General features: G+C 30.9%; 2 protein-coding genes across 4 annotated transcripts; one reads left to right on the top strand and one right to left on the bottom strand.

Moving 5' to 3' along the window:
- Positions 1–2,797: 2,797 nt before the first annotated feature.
- On the bottom strand, positions 2,798–6,224 carry LOC140894447 (ADP-ribosylation factor 1). 3 transcript variants are annotated; one of them, XM_073302953.1, is made up of 7 exons: positions 6,110–6,224; positions 5,173–5,346; positions 4,604–4,674; positions 3,996–4,115; positions 3,573–3,691; positions 3,257–3,338; positions 2,798–3,058 (listed from the first exon to the last, which is right to left on the bottom strand). In XM_073302953.1, exons 2-7 carry the CDS (start codon positions 5,318–5,320, stop codon positions 3,053–3,055), a joined length of 546 nt encoding a protein of 181 aa, XP_073159054.1. In that variant the 5' UTR covers positions 5,321–5,346; positions 6,110–6,224; the 3' UTR covers positions 2,798–3,052. The 3 variants fall into 3 exon arrangements, with proteins under 3 accessions (XP_073159054.1, XP_073159055.1, XP_073159056.1); XM_073302954.1 differs by lacking the exon at positions 6,110–6,224 and adding an exon at positions 5,982–6,099; XM_073302955.1 differs by lacking the exon at positions 6,110–6,224 and adding an exon at positions 5,912–5,936.
- Positions 6,225–12,644: 6,420 nt separating this feature from the next.
- Positions 12,645–15,968, top strand: LOC140866329 (peptide deformylase 1B, chloroplastic). The gene is made up of 6 exons (XM_073271300.1): positions 12,645–12,994; positions 13,116–13,254; positions 13,549–13,741; positions 13,972–14,082; positions 15,269–15,331; positions 15,479–15,968. The coding sequence occupies exons 1-6, from the start codon at positions 12,760–12,762 to the stop codon at positions 15,578–15,580; spliced, it is 843 nt and encodes a 280-aa protein (XP_073127401.1). The 5' UTR covers positions 12,645–12,759; the 3' UTR covers positions 15,581–15,968.
- The last annotated feature ends 1,512 nt before the right edge of the window (positions 15,969–17,480 follow it).

Here is a 17,480-nt window from a genome sequence, read left to right as displayed (position 1 = left end):
GTAGATCAATTTTGTAAAACGAATTTTTTATAAGACTCGACCAATATTGAAAAAGTATTTATTTTAATACATAAAAATATTATTTTAATGATAAATATGGACCGTATCGACCCGTCTTACAAATATATATATCTGTGAAAACGTGTAACACGAAACCTATTCAATATCCTACGAGCTAGGTAACAATATCAAGCAATTATTAAGTTTATAGTTTTTAAATGTTAATGTTCACGATGATAATTCATGCATCAAATCAATGAAAATTTTCCCATTTTTTGCATGAGAAAACTTCCAAAAAAAACTTTCAAAAAATCTAAAATGGGTAATTAACTAGAACCACATATTATCCTTTACAATTGTTTGCCACATGTAATGTAGCTAAGTAAGACTACACAGAATCATGAGCATAATTATGGTACCATTTTTAGTAAATTGATTTCAATTAAGAAATCACTTTATCTGACCTAGTGAATCACACTCTTTCTCAAAAAGGAATGCCTTTGAATGAGACTGTGGACTTAAAGTGATGATTAATTAATGTGTTGTTGTAAAGTTAGAGGATCGATTGTCTTGTAATGTTAAATGTTCCTTCGTACATTCCTGACCACAACTCTATTTGTGGCTTAAAATTGGATTAAGTCAGCTAGCTAGGGTTTTGTATATAACAATATTGACGATGAACAGACACATATATACATGGAGACAAAATTATATTTCTATTCTTATAACTTGCATTATTTAATTTATTTGTGATTTTTTTTCTTCGATTTATTTAATTACTCTTTCGTGATATATAGTGATAACGTGTTAGCTAATGTTGATATGATATCAGTAAAAATTGATTAATAGAGGGATGATTTGCGAGCGGGGTATTTTTCTTTTAACCTCGGTCAATTTTTTGTTTAAAAAAATAACCTCCTTCGGTGTATTTCAAATACACTACAAAAGGTTATTTTTTTAAAAAAAATGGTTGACCAAGGTTAATTCCCCAATTTTCCATTTGCCGGGGTAATGTAAATCGAAAATATATTGTCTTTTTCATTAACCAAAAATTAGACCAGTAATAATAATTATTTGGATAATAAGTTGATAGTTACTCAAATTATATAAATTACTGCATCCAACTACCCTATCTACATGGTATCACCAACAATATTCAATCATTATTACAATTATTTCAAAAAGAAAATCCGATCTTTTATTTTCGTATATCCATTTCTCTTTTGCTTTATTCGTATTTTTCCATCACTTTTTTGGAGCATTTTAATTGTTTGGTATTAATTAGTGTACTTGGTGTCCGGTCATTTGACGTTTTTTTACTTTTGATCTTGAACAAAAACCTAACTTTGATTCTATCATTGTAATGGTCAGTCTTTTTCGGTACCCATATGGAACAATAAAACCCATATATAGAACAATAATAAAAACTAAAAAGGGGTTAAAAATAATCTACAAAAGAGCTTGAGAATCTCGAAATATCTAAAATTATCAAATTTCTATCTAATTATGAGAATTAAATCTATTGATTTTGATTTTTTAAAAAAAAATTCAATGATCCATAATTTTAAAAAACAAATAGCGATAAACTGTTGAATGATATAGTACGATTTTAGAAAATACATATATTGATTCATGGGAGGCACATCCGATATTTTGCAAGACTATTGAATAGATGTAAGTGTCAACTCAAATACCTAACTTGAGACTTACATAAAAACAGCCCAGCTCAATTCTTAAAGTTTTGCGTGAAGAAAGACGAGTTTTATAGTGTTATTTCCTTTGCCAAATTAGTTGACATCGGATCATACGTGTAGTCACAAAAGACTTGGCTGATATTTTTATGTATTAATAAATAATTAATTTCACATATTGACAAAAGGGTTTTTTAGACAATTTAGTGGTTTGGTAAGAAATGGCTGTATCATACACTGTTGAAATATATATAGTGTTGTCAAAAATTCGTAGCATTAAGAACTTAATAATGCATTGTTTTAATGTAACGGTTGACCATAAATGGATCAGAAAATATCTTGAATACACGATCATATTATATGCGACGGAGAATTTGCTACGAGTTTTGAAAACTACGGTATTATATGCGACGGATTATTTGCTACGGTTGACACGAGGAGATGAGAGGGTGTCCTATGGTAATTATTTTAATATTATATCTAAGAGCGGACATTTATTAATATATATGGTTCATATTTTTCAATGGATTTTATGTATCTACTTTTAGATGTATCTTCTCAATATTATCCTAATGATAACATGAAATTTCAATATAAATATGTGTGCATAAATATCTTGTCTTGATGAAGTAAATATGCACACGGACATCAAATATCTACTTATCCACATTCAACTAGCTTTTGCAGCTATTAACGATTCCACACTCGGTTTAACGAAGTTTATAAATATAAAAATTTTCTATAAGACTATATTTGGATATGTGGATTTTAGATCGATTTATTTTAACTCTTTGAATTGCTTGGACGAATAAAATTGAATCAAATTTCAAATTCATAGTTACACAATTTCAATATTAATTATGATTGATTTTAAACATAAGATGTCATTTGAAATTCAGCCCAGACAAATCTCTATCTAAATGAATTTCACAAATCCAAGCCCAAACATAAGAGTAGAATGTATCGTCCGTGTTAGAAAGCGGGACAGTAAGAACTAAGAAGTAACTTCATATTGTATATAATATGATCCAAAATATTATCAGTTCCTCCCCCACGTGTAGAAAAATGAAACATATTAAAATAAATTTGGAATGAACGAATCAGGATCACAAAAAGGATAAAATATTTTGATTGATTTGGAGTACTCATTCAACACATTAAATGGATCAGAAGTTTTTACAGTCTACACCAAAAAGTCCATTGGAGGAATATCACAGCATAAAAATAGCAAATCAACAGAATCACGGAAGACGAATATTATAAGATGTTTCTCTAACGTTGCCAAGTCCGCAAAATGCCCAGAAGCCAGTTTACGAATCCAATCAAAAATCAACCAGCAACATGAAACCCTTCACTTCATGTTATGCCTGAAAAAATAGAGAATCGTAGACAAAAATAAAACCAAGGAGCAAAGAGACTTGAAAGTCATTTACTTTTGCAGCAAGTTCAGAAGCACAAAGGGCAAGAGGGTGGGTGCAGGTGCATCTCTTTTTACAGATAAATTTTGCAATGGATAGGGTGGATCGCTTAGTCTTTGGAGCCAAAAGTTTATGTGCGAGAAATACCTTGCTAGCGATGTTGCTAGAAAGCCAATCAAGTCCTTCGTAGAGACCCTCCCCAGAGGTTGCACATGTGCTCTGAATATACCTGTCAGGAGATATATCTTAATTAGTATAAAACATCAAATTTGGTGACAATATGTAGAAGAAATGCAAGAAAACGCACTGTCTGTACAAATAAATAAAGTTGACAACACTACCAATATTGGTTATGAACATGTTAACGATTTCACCTGAACTTGAGCAAATGCTTAATGCACAAAGTCATGGAACGATAGTACTGAGTACTGATGACAAATCAAACTTGTAAGACAAAGCCTACCAATGACGTTGACGGAGAGAATGTAGACCCAGCTTATCAGTGATCTCTGCAGCATTCATTGCATTGGGAAGATCTTGCTTATTAGCAAATACCAGCAGGACAGCATCTCTCAACTCATCCTGACACGACAAAAAAATAAGTAACAAATAACATATATTAGAAATAAGAACAAGAATACATCCACAGCTATAGAACGTCTACGGAGAAATCATAAATGCAGTTTCATAAGACAAAATAGAAGAGCAGAGTCCGCCAACATATTCAGAACATGAGAAGTGATCATATAATTTGGAAAGCATCACTAGCCATATATGAAGAAAACAACATTTGTCAATAAAAAGGAATTATTGAAACTAGAAAGGCTTCCATAGGCTAATTGACAGCACCAATAAAATCAAGAATTAATAACGAGAGGTGGCAGACCTCATTCAACATCCTATGCAGTTCATCTCTTGCTTCAACAACTCGATCCCTGTCATTGCTATCAACCACAAAGATAAGACCCTGAGTATTTTGGAAGTAGTGCCTCCACAAAGGACGAATCTGAAAGAAAAGATAGAGTTAACCAGTTACGATATACACAGAAACAGCAAGAGATGAACAACATAAATTAATAATTGTCTAGAGATGATTAAACATGTATACAACCGATAACATCACACCGCCTTGAAAAGAGAACAATAAAGAATAAAAAACAAACAGACAAACACCGACCAAATTGGGGTAAAAATTAGATGAAAAAACTTCCAGGATAAAGCCATTTAGGTCAAAGAGAAAGTAGTTCTCAAACAAAGGAGCAACAAAGTATCACATGGCACTATTATTTTTCTAGCTGAGAGACAGGTTTGTTATAATTGGGTCTCATACCCGAGACCTTGTCTCAAACTTGGGACTTTGGTTCCAGATGGGGCTATACAAGCCATCAGCCACACCATTAGTATTTTAATCACACTATTTTTACAAAATTCCCAATAAAGGAAAAGCTAAAAGTTTTCATCTTTGCAACAACAAAAAAAGAAGAAGCAGCTCACCTTGTCCTGACCACCAACATCCCAGACAGTGAAGCTAATGTTTTTGTACTCCACTGTCTCGACATTAAATCCTTGAAACAATAAACCCAGAATCAGTAACAATCCCAGAGTCAAAGATTATTATTAAATTAAAGCAGAAAGCCAGAAACTTTGGGCAACCAATGCACTATCTTTTGTACGGTATAAAATAAGTGTTCAATGAATCTAGGTCATATCATAGACCATAGTTCCTTGATCCCGCTTTACTTCAACATTTAATTTGATTTTGATATTGAGAAGATATTTACTCGTAAGACAATTTAATCACAGATAAAAGAAAAATGCATTTGAAATGACATAAAGAAATAGTCGTAGAGACAACTATGCTACCATTATGGCATCCTTCTTGAAACATGGAAAGAGAAAAAAGGTACCATGAATAATATACATTACCACAAAGCAAATTAAAGCACCCGATGGTAGACAAGGAACCCCAAGGATAAAATATACAGTTTAGTAAGCTATAAATAAATAGAGACGCAAATAGAGATGGAGTCATACTAATGCCAAAACCGGCCAGAAGGACTCACCGATGGTTGGGATTGTGGTAACTATTTCCCCAAGCTTGAGCTTGTACAATATGGTGGTCTTACCGGCAGCATCAAGACCTACCATCAGAATTCGCATCTCTTTCTTGGCAAAGAGCCTGCTGAACAGCTTGGTAAATGTAAGTCCCATCTTTGTTGGGTGGCAAACTGATCACTCTGCGCAGATAGTAAATAAGATGTTATTCAGTCAAGCTTGATCGTCAAATGACCCAATCCCACTGGTTTTAAAAAAGAAAACTATTCCTGCCAGACGAACTAAGACAATTTGACAATAACCAAAAAAGACAATATGGAACACAAACAGAACCAAGGAGTGTTTAGCCAGGACGTTCCAATGAAACAATTGATAACTCAACACAAGAATTAAAGCAGGGCCATTATCATATCAAAGGTAGATCATGAGGAGCTAAATGAAGCGTAAGAGAGTTTCATAACAGCAATTAACTAAATACAAAACCAGCGACCCAAACAAGTCTACACGAATTCAAACAGAATCAAAGCATAACCTCCGAATCATCTAACAGATTAATACGCGAAACTCAATAATCATCAAAATTAAGAAACGGGCCCTGGATAAAGAGTAAAACTTTGTAACCGATATGTGATTCAACCCAAAAACTGACGTGATGGCGTCCACGATTCAAATAAATGGCTTAAATCGTACAGATCTAGCTGAGATATAACAGGCACTCGGATCGAATAAAAACAATACGAAACAGACCATACAAGGCGAGACGCAACAGATAGATCGCAAATGAGGGAACTCATACACACAAAACAAACAATTTCACCTCTCGAACGTCTTAAGCGAACGTAATAACGGAAATCGACACGGATCTAGGGTTTATTAACCGAACGAAAGAGGGAGAAAAAGAGAAAATGATATGCAAGGAAAAGGGCGGAGAGGACTCGAGTTTACCTCTTGAAAGTTTCGCAGAAGACTCGAAATGAGAGAGAACGCGGAAGGCAAGGCAGAAGGACCGTAAATAGTAGGCAATTTTGGTCGCTAATTATAATCTCACAATCTTACAAAATCCCCGATCCAATATAAAAATTGATTTTATAATTTATGTATGTAGACTAAAATATTTTTTAATTTTATTGATTGATAAAAACAATTGATTAATTGAATGACAATATCGTCTAAATCTAATTTTTCATTACAAAACCTATGTTTTCTCTCTACCACTTATTTTATGTTCAATATATTTCACGCACACAATTATGATCATTGTTATAGTTAATTAACTAGGCAAAAGCTCTTGTGGCACGGTTTTACGGTTAATTTTGTGAGATACCTCTTATTTGAGTTACTTATAAAAAAAAAATAGTACTCTCTCCGTCCCATATATATTGTCTTCTTTATATAACTTATTCTGTTCCATATATATTGTCCTCTTTTTTTCACACAAATTAATAAAAAGTTATTGGAAAAGTAATTTTATATAAACTTCCTATTTTATCTCTATTTAATGTATTAAAAATGATTGCACAATTTTCAAGGTGTAGTTAATAGGGATATATTAGTAAAGAAATGTAAAAAAAATATTATTAAATATGGTATATGACTATATATTTGGGACAAATAAAAAAAACATGGATAATATAATTGGAACGGATGAAGTATTTTTTATTATAAATATGGTGTGGTTGATCTGTGTCCGTGTCACGGATAAATATCCGTGAGACGATATCACAAGAGACCTACTCGATCAACTGTTATGACTACAGTTTGACTTCTCATTTTTTACCCTTCCAGTAGGTGATAAAAATAAGCAAATTAAATTGGATATTAATAAGAAAATTATTGTTGGAAATTTATTTAAATTAAAATTTTTGAATGAAAAATTATGGATCATGAATATGAAAGTGTCCTTTTGCTCTTCACATTCTTGAATTAATTTAAGACTTTTGGCTCTCTACATTCTTGAGTTAATAGAAAGATTAAATTGAGTTAATTAATCTTATAACTCTTGGTGTGCTTTTTGAAGATTATAAATAGTGTGCTCATTTCCTCAATCCACACACACAATATTCAAGATCTCACTCAAGAATTCTCTTGCATTGTCATATTTTTAAACTTAAAACAGATTCGTCGCCTCCAGAAGATGCTTAGGATCAACACATACAGACGTTTGTTTCTCATGATACAACGAAAAAACCAGTAGCAAACTAAGCACAAATTCACTACTCCGACGATCTTGAATCATACATTCACTTTATCACCAAAACTTAACGGATGCCAAATGAAAAACTAACAATAGATAAGTATAAAACCAGATTGGTAATCAAGGGTTACCGTCAACGTGAAGGGCTTAATTACTTTGACACTTATTCTCCAATCACGAGAATAACTTCCATTCAAGTGATAATTGCAATTATCGCCTTGCGAAATCTTGAATTACACCAAATGAATGTAAAAACTGTCTTTTTAAATGGAGATTTAGAAAAAGAAATTTACATGGAACAACCTGAGGGATTTTCTGCACCTGGACAAGGAAATAATGTTTGTAAATTGGTGAAGTCTTTGTATGGCTTAAAGCAAGCACCAAAACAGTAGCACGAAAAATTTGACAAATCCATGCTAGAAAGTGGGTTTAAAGTCAATGAATGTGACAAATTTGTATACATAAAATACACTGAAAGTGGCTATATCATTTTATTTCATTATGTAGATGACATGCTTATATGTGTGATGGGAGAAAAAAAAACTTATACAACACAAATTACATAGCACCATAACAAATAATTGTATTTTATCACATGTTGGGACGGATCTATAGTGTGTTCCGTGGCCAAAATTTTTTAGAATTTTTATAAATTGGTTTTAATTGTATATATATAGTTAACAAAACTAAAACATATATATGCAGCTGAATTGATACGTCTCTTCTTTCTGTCGTAGAAGTATAATTCCCATAAATGAAAAACTAACTTTTTAAAATTTTATTTTCACTTATCCTTTTTTGTATTGAAAAATATTTTCAAAATCAGTACAAATAAAAATACTTTATGGACTTTAAATAAAATTTTAAAATAAATGTAACAAAGACCCCAAAAATAGGTTTTTATTAAGTTGAATTTGATTTCGCTAATAGTGGCGAATCTTCGTGACCCTCGAAATTTTTAAAAGCTTATTGCTATATGAAAAGCATATATATATATATATATATGTATATATATATGTGTGTGTGTATTATTTGTTTATTTATTCACACTCCAATATATATTTATTGATCTCGAGCTTCTTCTTTTCTTTTACATTTATTGAAGATTCTTGTGCTCTAGTTCTCAAATTTTTTGTCATGTATTTATCACACTCAAATACAAAGTTTTAGAAAATTAATAGACTGATCACAATTTCAAAATAGCGAAAGTAACTATACTCGTTAGAAATCGGTACCTCCATCATCGCCGTATACCATACGATCCTCCAAAACTTAATATCTTAGATTGTTTGCCGTGATCACATGTGTTATTTTCACATCAGATGCATCTTTAGAAGAATCTTTTTCTTCGACGAAAGTTTGTAAAACTGTTTTTGAATTGCACCCCTCTAAAGCCCGAGGCTCGGCGGTTGCACGACCTTCTTTTTCAAAAAGCTTGGTATTTTTTCTAGGTGGTGATATTGATATTACTAATTCAGTGCTCAATATCTTGAATAGTACTAATAGTGATATTAATGAATGAAATTCAACTCTCATCACTTTTATCCCAATAAAAAGACAATCCTCAAACGCTCAAAGATTTCAAAGTATCAACCTTCATAATACAAAACCATAAAATAGTACGATTTCTTTTTTTTTTTAATGAAGTATGATCTCATTTAACTAAACATAAAAGCATTAGCAATTATTACAATAGGAGTCACCTGGTTATTCTAATACTAAAACTAAAGTTACAATTTGTCCATTTAACACATACAAAGTCAATTTATCGCAGTCCTCAATAATCATAAGCTATGCTTGTATGCATTTCATACATCAAGAAACCAAAAGTTTCAATAAAAATCATTGAAATGGACTTTTGTGATATATCTATATATAAAGTTTTGATACCACACATTTTAATGTGCAGGATTTTCGTGAGCGACCACTAAAACTAATGGTTTTTAGTGTTCCAAATTTTTTTTTTATAAATCACAAAAACCCACTTGTGTGTTTTAGTGGTCGCTCACAAAAATCCGACAACACTAGAGTGTGTGATATCAAAATTACTATATATATATATTCGTGTGTAACGGGTAGCTAGGGTTCTGCCAAACCCCCCGCCACAAAAGGCGGCTTTTTTTAAAAATATATTGAAAGGATTTGACATCTCAATTACAGAAATATCAGATATAAAATTTCAGAGGTAGTGTTATTTGCAGTGTTGGTAACACTTCAAAAATACTTATGCAGCGGAATGATTAAAAAATAAAATAAACGACACAAAGATTTATGCACAAGTAATAAATACTTGTGCGGTGCCTCAGAGCAAAAAAGATCACTAAAAAAATAAATCAGTTTACACAAAAACAACTAGTGATTGCATAAAAAATATTTTTCTCAACAAATTGAGAAAACCATAAAACATCCTAAACACTAGTTAAAACTAGGACCAAAACCAACAGGATGTTTCCAAAATCTGCCGAAAGCAATGAATCCAAAACAACCACTTTAAGAACACTATTCACTCGTGTGCTCTTCTGTGTCTTCAACACTCCTTGGCAACACTGTATTACGGTTAGGAGTACTGCAGGACTTCTTCAATAATCTTCGATCTTCATAGCTCCAGAATTCCTTCAGATTTTCTTTTTTGCATTCTACACTCTCTGTACTCTGCGTTCTTTCATCTGTGTAGAACTATCTTCTTAAATAGATTTTCAACCTTTGTAAATCCCTACACAATATTGAAAAGATTTGATAAGATATAATATCTACAAATCAGTTACGATATATATTATCAATTTAAAATGTCCATTTGATAGGATAACATATATCATTAATTCTAAAAACATGTCTAAGAAAGACAAAACTCTAAAACTCTATCTTATCACAATTAGGAAATAATTCAAAGACACGTGATGAAATACACGTCCTTTCATATATATATAGAAATTTTCAGCTGCCCAACCAATGATGCCCAACTGATCCTCGAGAACTAAAACCCGGTAGTGGGTTTTAGTGATACGAAATTTTTTTTTTAAAAAAAACAACTAAAATCCGGTAGCGGGTTTTAGTGGTCGGGGACAAGTTGGGCAGGAATGGTTGGGCAGCTGAAAATTACTCTATATATATATATATATATATATATATATATATATATATATATATATATATAGTATTGTTATGATGTCCACCAACCATGCCCAACTCTGTGTCCACCGTGTACAAGTCAACTCACTTGTTATATGGGTCAACTCAACTATTATACATGGTGGGCACATAGTTGGACATGGTTGGTGGACAACATAACAATACTCTCTATATATATCTTCGTGTGTGTTATATCATATACAACATGGACATGATTGGTATATTAGAATATAATAAGAAATGAATGGAATCAACTATAGAATGAAATAAGAATAGGAATAGAATGATATTTTTATTCCATTTCAATTATTGGTATCGAAAAAAAATGGAATGAAATTATTTTAATAATCAAATATTTTTAACCAAAAAGAAAAAAATAATAACTACTCATATGTGTTGTTGTTGTTGTTATTATTATTATTATTATTATTACTATTACTATTATTAAATAATAAATTAATATTATTATAAAATTATTGTATTTAATTTAATTTAACTCATATATTAATATGAATAAATTTTAAAATATTTTTAATATAATAATAATTTTTATAATAATAAAAATAAAAATTTTTATAATAATAAAAAATATAATAATTATTATTTTAATAATATTAGTTATACAAATAATATAATATATTTTATTATAATAATAATAATAAATAATAATAATTTCTTAAATTAATATTTTATAAATAATAATATTGATAGATAAATAAATAAATAAATCATAATACTAATAATGATTTATCCGTGAAAATAATTATTTATATATAATAGTAAAATAATTATAAAATAATTTATTGTTTTATATAATATTAACTATTATTATTATTATTATTATTATTATTATATAAGGTTAGATTGTTAGAAATAAACTTAGTGAGTGTTTGCAAAAGATTATGTTTTTGTATAAGTTATTAAATCTATAGATTATAAAAAAGTTAAGAAAAATCAAAAGTTTGTAGTGTTTGGAAACAAATGTGAAAATCTAACAATCAAAGTTGGATAGTGTTTAATAAATAAGTTATTAGAGCTATTTTAACATTGACCTTTTTATTAAAACCACTTTTGGAGAATCATAATCACCATATGACTAGTTTTTGGATTTCAATTAATTTAAACATTAGCTAACACATAATTTAGATGTAAAAAACACACAAAAATGATTTTTTAAGCTAAAATCTAACAATCACTATTTTCTAGTGATTATCAATAGTCCTTAAGGGAGTGCTTACAAAAAGATTATGCTTATTAGAAGTGATTAAATTTATAAATTATAAAAAGTTAAGAAAAATCAAAAGTTGGCAGTGTTTGAAAACAAATGTGAAAATCTAAAAATCAAAGTTGGTCTGTGTTTGATAAATAAGTGATTAGAGTGATTTTAACATTGACCTTTTTATTAGAATTACTTTTGGAGAATCATAATCACCATATGACTATTTTTTGGATTTCAATTAAGTTAAGCATAAGCTAACACATAATTTGTGTGTAAGAAACACACAAAAGTGATTTTTAAGCTAAAATCTAACAATCACTTTTTTTTAGTGATTGCCAACACTCCTTAAGGGAATGTTTGCAAAAGATTATGCTTATGTAGAAGTGATTAAATTTATAAATTATAAAATTTTTTTAAAAAAATCAAAAGTTGGTAGTATTTGTAAACAAATGTGAAAATCTAAAAATCAAAGTTGAGTAGTGTTTGATGAATAAGTGATTAGAATGATTTTAACATTGAACTTTTTATTAGAATCACTTTTGGATATGACTTGTTTTTGGATTTCAAATAAGTTAATAATTTGAGTGTAAGAAACACACAAAACTGATTTTTTTAAAGCCAAAATCTAAGAATCATTTTTTTAATAATTGCAAACACTTGCAAAATATAGAAGAAATTTTTTTACAAAAATAAAAAAAAGAGGGTGGGAATGACAATTCTCATCTAAAATAGGGATCAGTTTATGCTAACTTACCCGAGCAGTGCCCGAGTGGGGATCCAACGACCCGGATCACCCGGGAGATCAAATTGATGCTGGCAGATCAGACACTGCGCATTTGCCAACATAAATTAAGCTCTAAAATAGATGGAATGGTCATTCTTATGGTTCATAAGAATAGACGAATAGTTATTCTCATAAGAATAGTCATTCCCATTCGAGGGTCATGCCAAATATAAGTACCTAAGAATGAGATGTAAATGACATGCCAGTCATGTCCTATGTATTTATCATAGGCAAAGAGAAAGCACGAGTAGTTGCAGCTGCTGTGGTCGATGGCTCGTGCCACTTATCTCCAATCCTCCGCTGTTCTCACTCGTACATGCCTCCCCTGCCCCCGCAGCCCAGATGCTCTATTATATTCAAAAAACCTCCCACAAATTCCACCCTTTACCTCCAAAAGGCGCTTCTTTTTATCGTTCAACCAGCACAAGAATCCCCTCAAAATGCTGACCACTGCGCAGGCTCGGCGAAGCTCTTCATCCTCGAGCGAAGAGCCATTTGCTTCTGGTAATCAGCCACATCATGCTCCTTCCTATTTCTTGTCGATTAGCTCAACTTGTTTGTTTTTTTGTTTCTGGGTTTGAAAATTCGATGTTGATAGCTCATTTTGTTTGTGATTCTTGGATAGCGGCTGATTTGCAGTACGAGGGGCCTCTTAAAATTGTGAAGTATCCGGACCCTGTTTTGAGAGCCAAGAACAAGAGGGTCAATACATTCGACGAGAACTTGAAAAAGATCGTAGATGAGATGTTTGATATAATGTACAGGTGATTTTATGAACTTTTTCTTCATGTTGTGAAACTAACACTTCCTTTCCTGATGCTCGTCGATCAGTGGACGTGATGCTTTGAAATTTACAATGAGTTGTTTGGATGGGAATATGAATCAATTTCTATTTTAAGACACAGATCAATTTGAAAAGTTTCTGGCAATCATATCATAAAATAGTAAGAATTTGAGTCTATTTAAAGTTGCCAGCACGTATGGCAGAATTGATGTACTGGACTTGAGATAATTTTCTGTTATTTTACTGAGTTACTTATTGAATTATTTTCCTGCAGAACTGATGGAATTGGACTATCTGCACCACAAGTGGGGATAAATATTCAACTTATGGTGTTTAATACAGTTGGCGAACGTGGTGAAGGAGAGGAGATTGTTCTTGTTAATCCGCGCATCACTAGATATTCAAAAAAGATTGTGCCCTATAACGAGGGCTGTTTGTCATTCCCCAGGATTTATGCCGATGTGGAGGTATCTATCACTAAAGTATATTTGATATCCACTATGCTCTTTGTCAAGTTTTCTTCGTGTACCTCATTTCACAAGTAAAGATATAAGCTTATACAGTTAACACTTCCTCATTTTATGTACTTAGCTACTATTTTGTCCCAGATTTGATTCATTTTTTCACATTCTGGGAAGTTTTGTCGCTGCAGATTTGAGCCTTGGTTTATTTATTCTACTTGTATCTTACTCCTCAGAGACCAGATTCTTTGAAAGTCGAGGCACAAGATATTACTGGAGCAGAATTTGAACTTAATTTGACAGGACTTCCCGCCCGGGTTTTCCAGCATGAACATGATCATCTACTGGTATTTATTCTCAATTTTGGATTTATATTGCATTCATGGAAGGACAAAATCAAGCCTAACGTCTTGACTAACTTATTTGACAATTATCCAAATCACGGTTTCAAATTCCTCATCTTCATTTTTAAAACAATGTATTTAAAATAATTGATTATTGGAGTCTGTTATGAGACTCAAACCAATTCGACACTAACTTACCCAAGTTTCTGATTATTGCACTAGTACAAGAACCTTCTGGGCTCAAATGCACAACTCACTAAAAAATTTAATGAATCAAATATGGTAACCAGCACACAAGGCTAAGTCAAATATTAACCAGAATATGCAAGAACACTCACAGCACAATCGATCAGCAAAGAACCATAATCAATCAAGAACAAAACACCAGATATACGTGGTTTGGCTCTCAAAATAGCCTACATCCACGAGGAGGGAAATCACTTTCTTTCTTATTAACGGGAAATGTTGATCAAAGTTTACAGTAGAAGATCCCACAATCAATTCGATCACTGAACAATAAGAAAGATTACAGAGCCTTGTTGAACAAATTCCTCTTCTCTATCTGATTCAATGTGATCGCCTCTTCTCTTGCTCCTGGCTTCAACTCTTCTTCCTTTTCCTTTGTTGATCTCTTGAATTTTTCCGTGTCTCTCAGATATGATTTCTTGCCCTATCTAACTACTCTGCTGCATATTTAACTGAAGCTCAACGTAGTTCCAACGGCTTTCTCCTTCACATTGGGCTTTCTTGAATTACTGAGAATGGGCCTTAGCCCTTAGTTCTTTGGATATTCCCTTGGCCATCGAGACATCCATTAACTTGTAGCCCACACTTTAATTCAATGATAAGGCCCAAAGGAATCCACTTGATTGACACTTAATTCAACAGAGTCTCTTCCAAATCGATCTCCAAATGAAATGGTTCCATCCATCCAAATGCAGGTCTTGATAATCTACCTCTGCTGTTTACAATGCTCGATACCATACCCTATGCTATATATGTCATCTGTTATCCAGTATTGCAAATTAACGCGGTCTAATGAGCATATTGTGTCAGTGTCAAGATATATTCAGTTATTAACTGGACCGTTTCAAATTATTCGTTAGCACCTCTTGTAAAATATAATCTGAAAGGAGTGGAATTGAAATTTGCATCCAGTTGGAGCGTTCTAATTTGAAACAAAATGCAGGGTATCCTATTTTTCGATAGGATGAGGGATGAAATTCTCGATACCATTCGTGCGGATTTACAGGCAAGTATCTTAACAATCACAGCATATCATAATCTAATTGTGTGTGGTTAAATCTGGATATCCTTTTTGCCTTGAAATATCTTATGGGTAAGTCTTGCAATGATTCATAGAAGCATCTTGATTTGTTGATGTTGTTGTTCTTAACAGGCCATGGAAAAGAGTTATGAGGAGAGTACTGGATCTCCAAGTCCTGAAAAGATTGATAAACGCAGAAGAAAGATGAAAGCTGTTGGATTTGGAAAATCTTGATTACTCTCATAATTTTCTCAGTTGCTCCTCACATTGTTGAAGTCAATAAACTTGCTTGGAAAAAGTGAAGGGTGAAGAAGCAGAAATTCTAGTGTTGATACTTGCAATAGAACCGTGTCCGTGTAATTGTAAACTTTTTACTCGACAAAATGAGGCTTCCTGCACTTGTTAAACTCACGAGAACATTCAGTTTAGCATGAAGTCGATGCTCAATAACAAAGGTCCCGCCAATGAATTCAGAAGAGAAGAAAGAGTATTACATCATACCATGTTAGATCAGTGATGAATATTGCTGTAAGTATGGGTACATTTTCTGTAAAACTAAATTTCTTAAAAGGGTGTTTGACTAAGCTTATTAAAAAATGCTTATAAGTTCCTAGAGTTGAATAAAGCAGTTTTACGAGTTTATAAGATGTTAGAACTTATTTTAAAAATAAATTGTTAAAGTGTTTGGGTAAACTTATTTTAAATAACTTAAAGATGTTGATATGTTTTGTATTATAAAATCTATTTATTATTAAAAGTATCAAAAAAATTATAATTCTATGAAAATAATGTTTCGAGTTAAGCATATACGAAAATAATTTTAGAATAAACTTATATTAAAAAATAAAATTGTTTAAATTTTTTACTTTGAAAAACTTAAATTTATAACTAAAGTTTATAAATTTATTATTAGAAATAATTTTATTATTTTATAAACTCAAATCCCATGAAATCCGATCAATTTTATAAGGATTTCAGTTAGTTAAATGAAATCCTATCAAATATCAATACCGTTTTAAAATTCTACTAGTATTTCATCCGTGCGATGCACGAACTATTTTGTGTATAATATAATTAAATTTGATTAAATTAAAATATTGACTGTAAAATTAAAATTTTAACAAATTTAATTTTACAATGAGTAATAAGGTTAATGTTAAAAAAATATTTTTAAAAACGACAAAAAATCTTTAAACAAAAATATGTTATGCGATGCACGTGATATTATTTCATACAGTTAATGATGAAAAATAATATTAAGAATAAACATTTAAACAAACAATCGAAATATGGATTAGAGAAAAAAAAGTCTAAGTGAGGTTGAAGATATGATATTATCTTTGATAGTTGCATGAATGCGTGTTCCCTTAAGTTTAGAAGAAAAAAAAAGTGTAAGTGAGGTTGAAGATAAAAATAAATATAAAAAAATTAGTAAAAACAAAAATATTGGAATTTTAATAGGAGATAAATATAAATCACATAAAGTTCGTGTACCTCAATATCTTGGAATATACATTCCATTGTCGGTTTTTCTTTGCTTTGGTAAGAAGGAAGATCGTAACATCGTATTAATCTCAACTTCAGCGACCAATGCCAGTCTGAAATATTAATATCACGAATAACTCGAAACAATGGTGCCATTTTGTATGTATTGATAGGTGATTATGTATACTGATTGGTGATTCTGCTTGACAATTTGAAGAAGAAGTTAAACTCTTCACAGTTTAAAGGTTAAATATATGTTTATTCATACAATAATTGGGATCTAATCAAAATTGGAAATGTATTCTATTTTATTTATTATTTTTGATTTTATTGTTTTAATTATCGATGGAAATTTCATGAGTCGTATCTTTTTTTTTTTATTACGGAGATTACATAAATATATCTATTTTTATTGTAGATAAATATAAGTAAATATTTATATGGTTTATACATGTTTATAAATATATAATATAAATTTTCGTATATCTAAAATAAAATAAGTTTTGTTATAAATATGGTTAATAATAATTCAAACTGAATATTTGTAGCTCTGTTTATGTCTGTTTTCTGAAAATAATATTTTATTTATCTTTCTCCGAAATCTATAATATTATATATAGATATATAGATTATCTTATATTCTATTATA

This window comes from Henckelia pumila, chromosome 4 (assembly GCF_033568475.1).
Source record: "Henckelia pumila isolate YLH828 chromosome 4, ASM3356847v2, whole genome shotgun sequence".
Lineage (NCBI taxonomy): Eukaryota > Viridiplantae > Streptophyta > Magnoliopsida > Lamiales > Gesneriaceae > Henckelia > Henckelia pumila.
The sequence above is the reverse complement of the archived record's forward strand: the minus strand, read 5'-3'. Positions and strand labels throughout refer to the sequence as shown.

Bases quoted from the DNA above. Each gene is read 5' to 3' on its own strand.
- LOC140894447 (XM_073302953.1), bottom strand. From the start codon at position 5,320: ATGGGACTTACATTTACCAAGCTGTTCAGCAGGCTCTTTGCCAAGAAA. The intron at 3,692-3,995 runs GTCTGCCACCTC...TTGTCGTGTCAG, and splicing joins TGCATAGGATGTTGAATGAG to GATGAGTTGAGAGATGCTGT. The intron at 3,339-3,572 runs GTAGGCTTTGTC...ATCTCCTGACAG, and splicing joins TCTCTCCGTCAACGTCATTG to GTATATTCAGAGCACATGTG.
- LOC140866329 (XM_073271300.1), top strand. From the start codon at position 12,760: ATGGCTCGTGCCACTTATCTCCAATCCTCCGCTGTTCTCACTCGTACA. The intron at 13,742-13,971 runs GTATCTATCACT...CTTACTCCTCAG, and splicing joins GGATTTATGCCGATGTGGAG to AGACCAGATTCTTTGAAAGT. The intron at 14,083-15,268 runs GTATTTATTCTC...AACAAAATGCAG, and splicing joins ATGAACATGATCATCTACTG to GGTATCCTATTTTTCGATAG.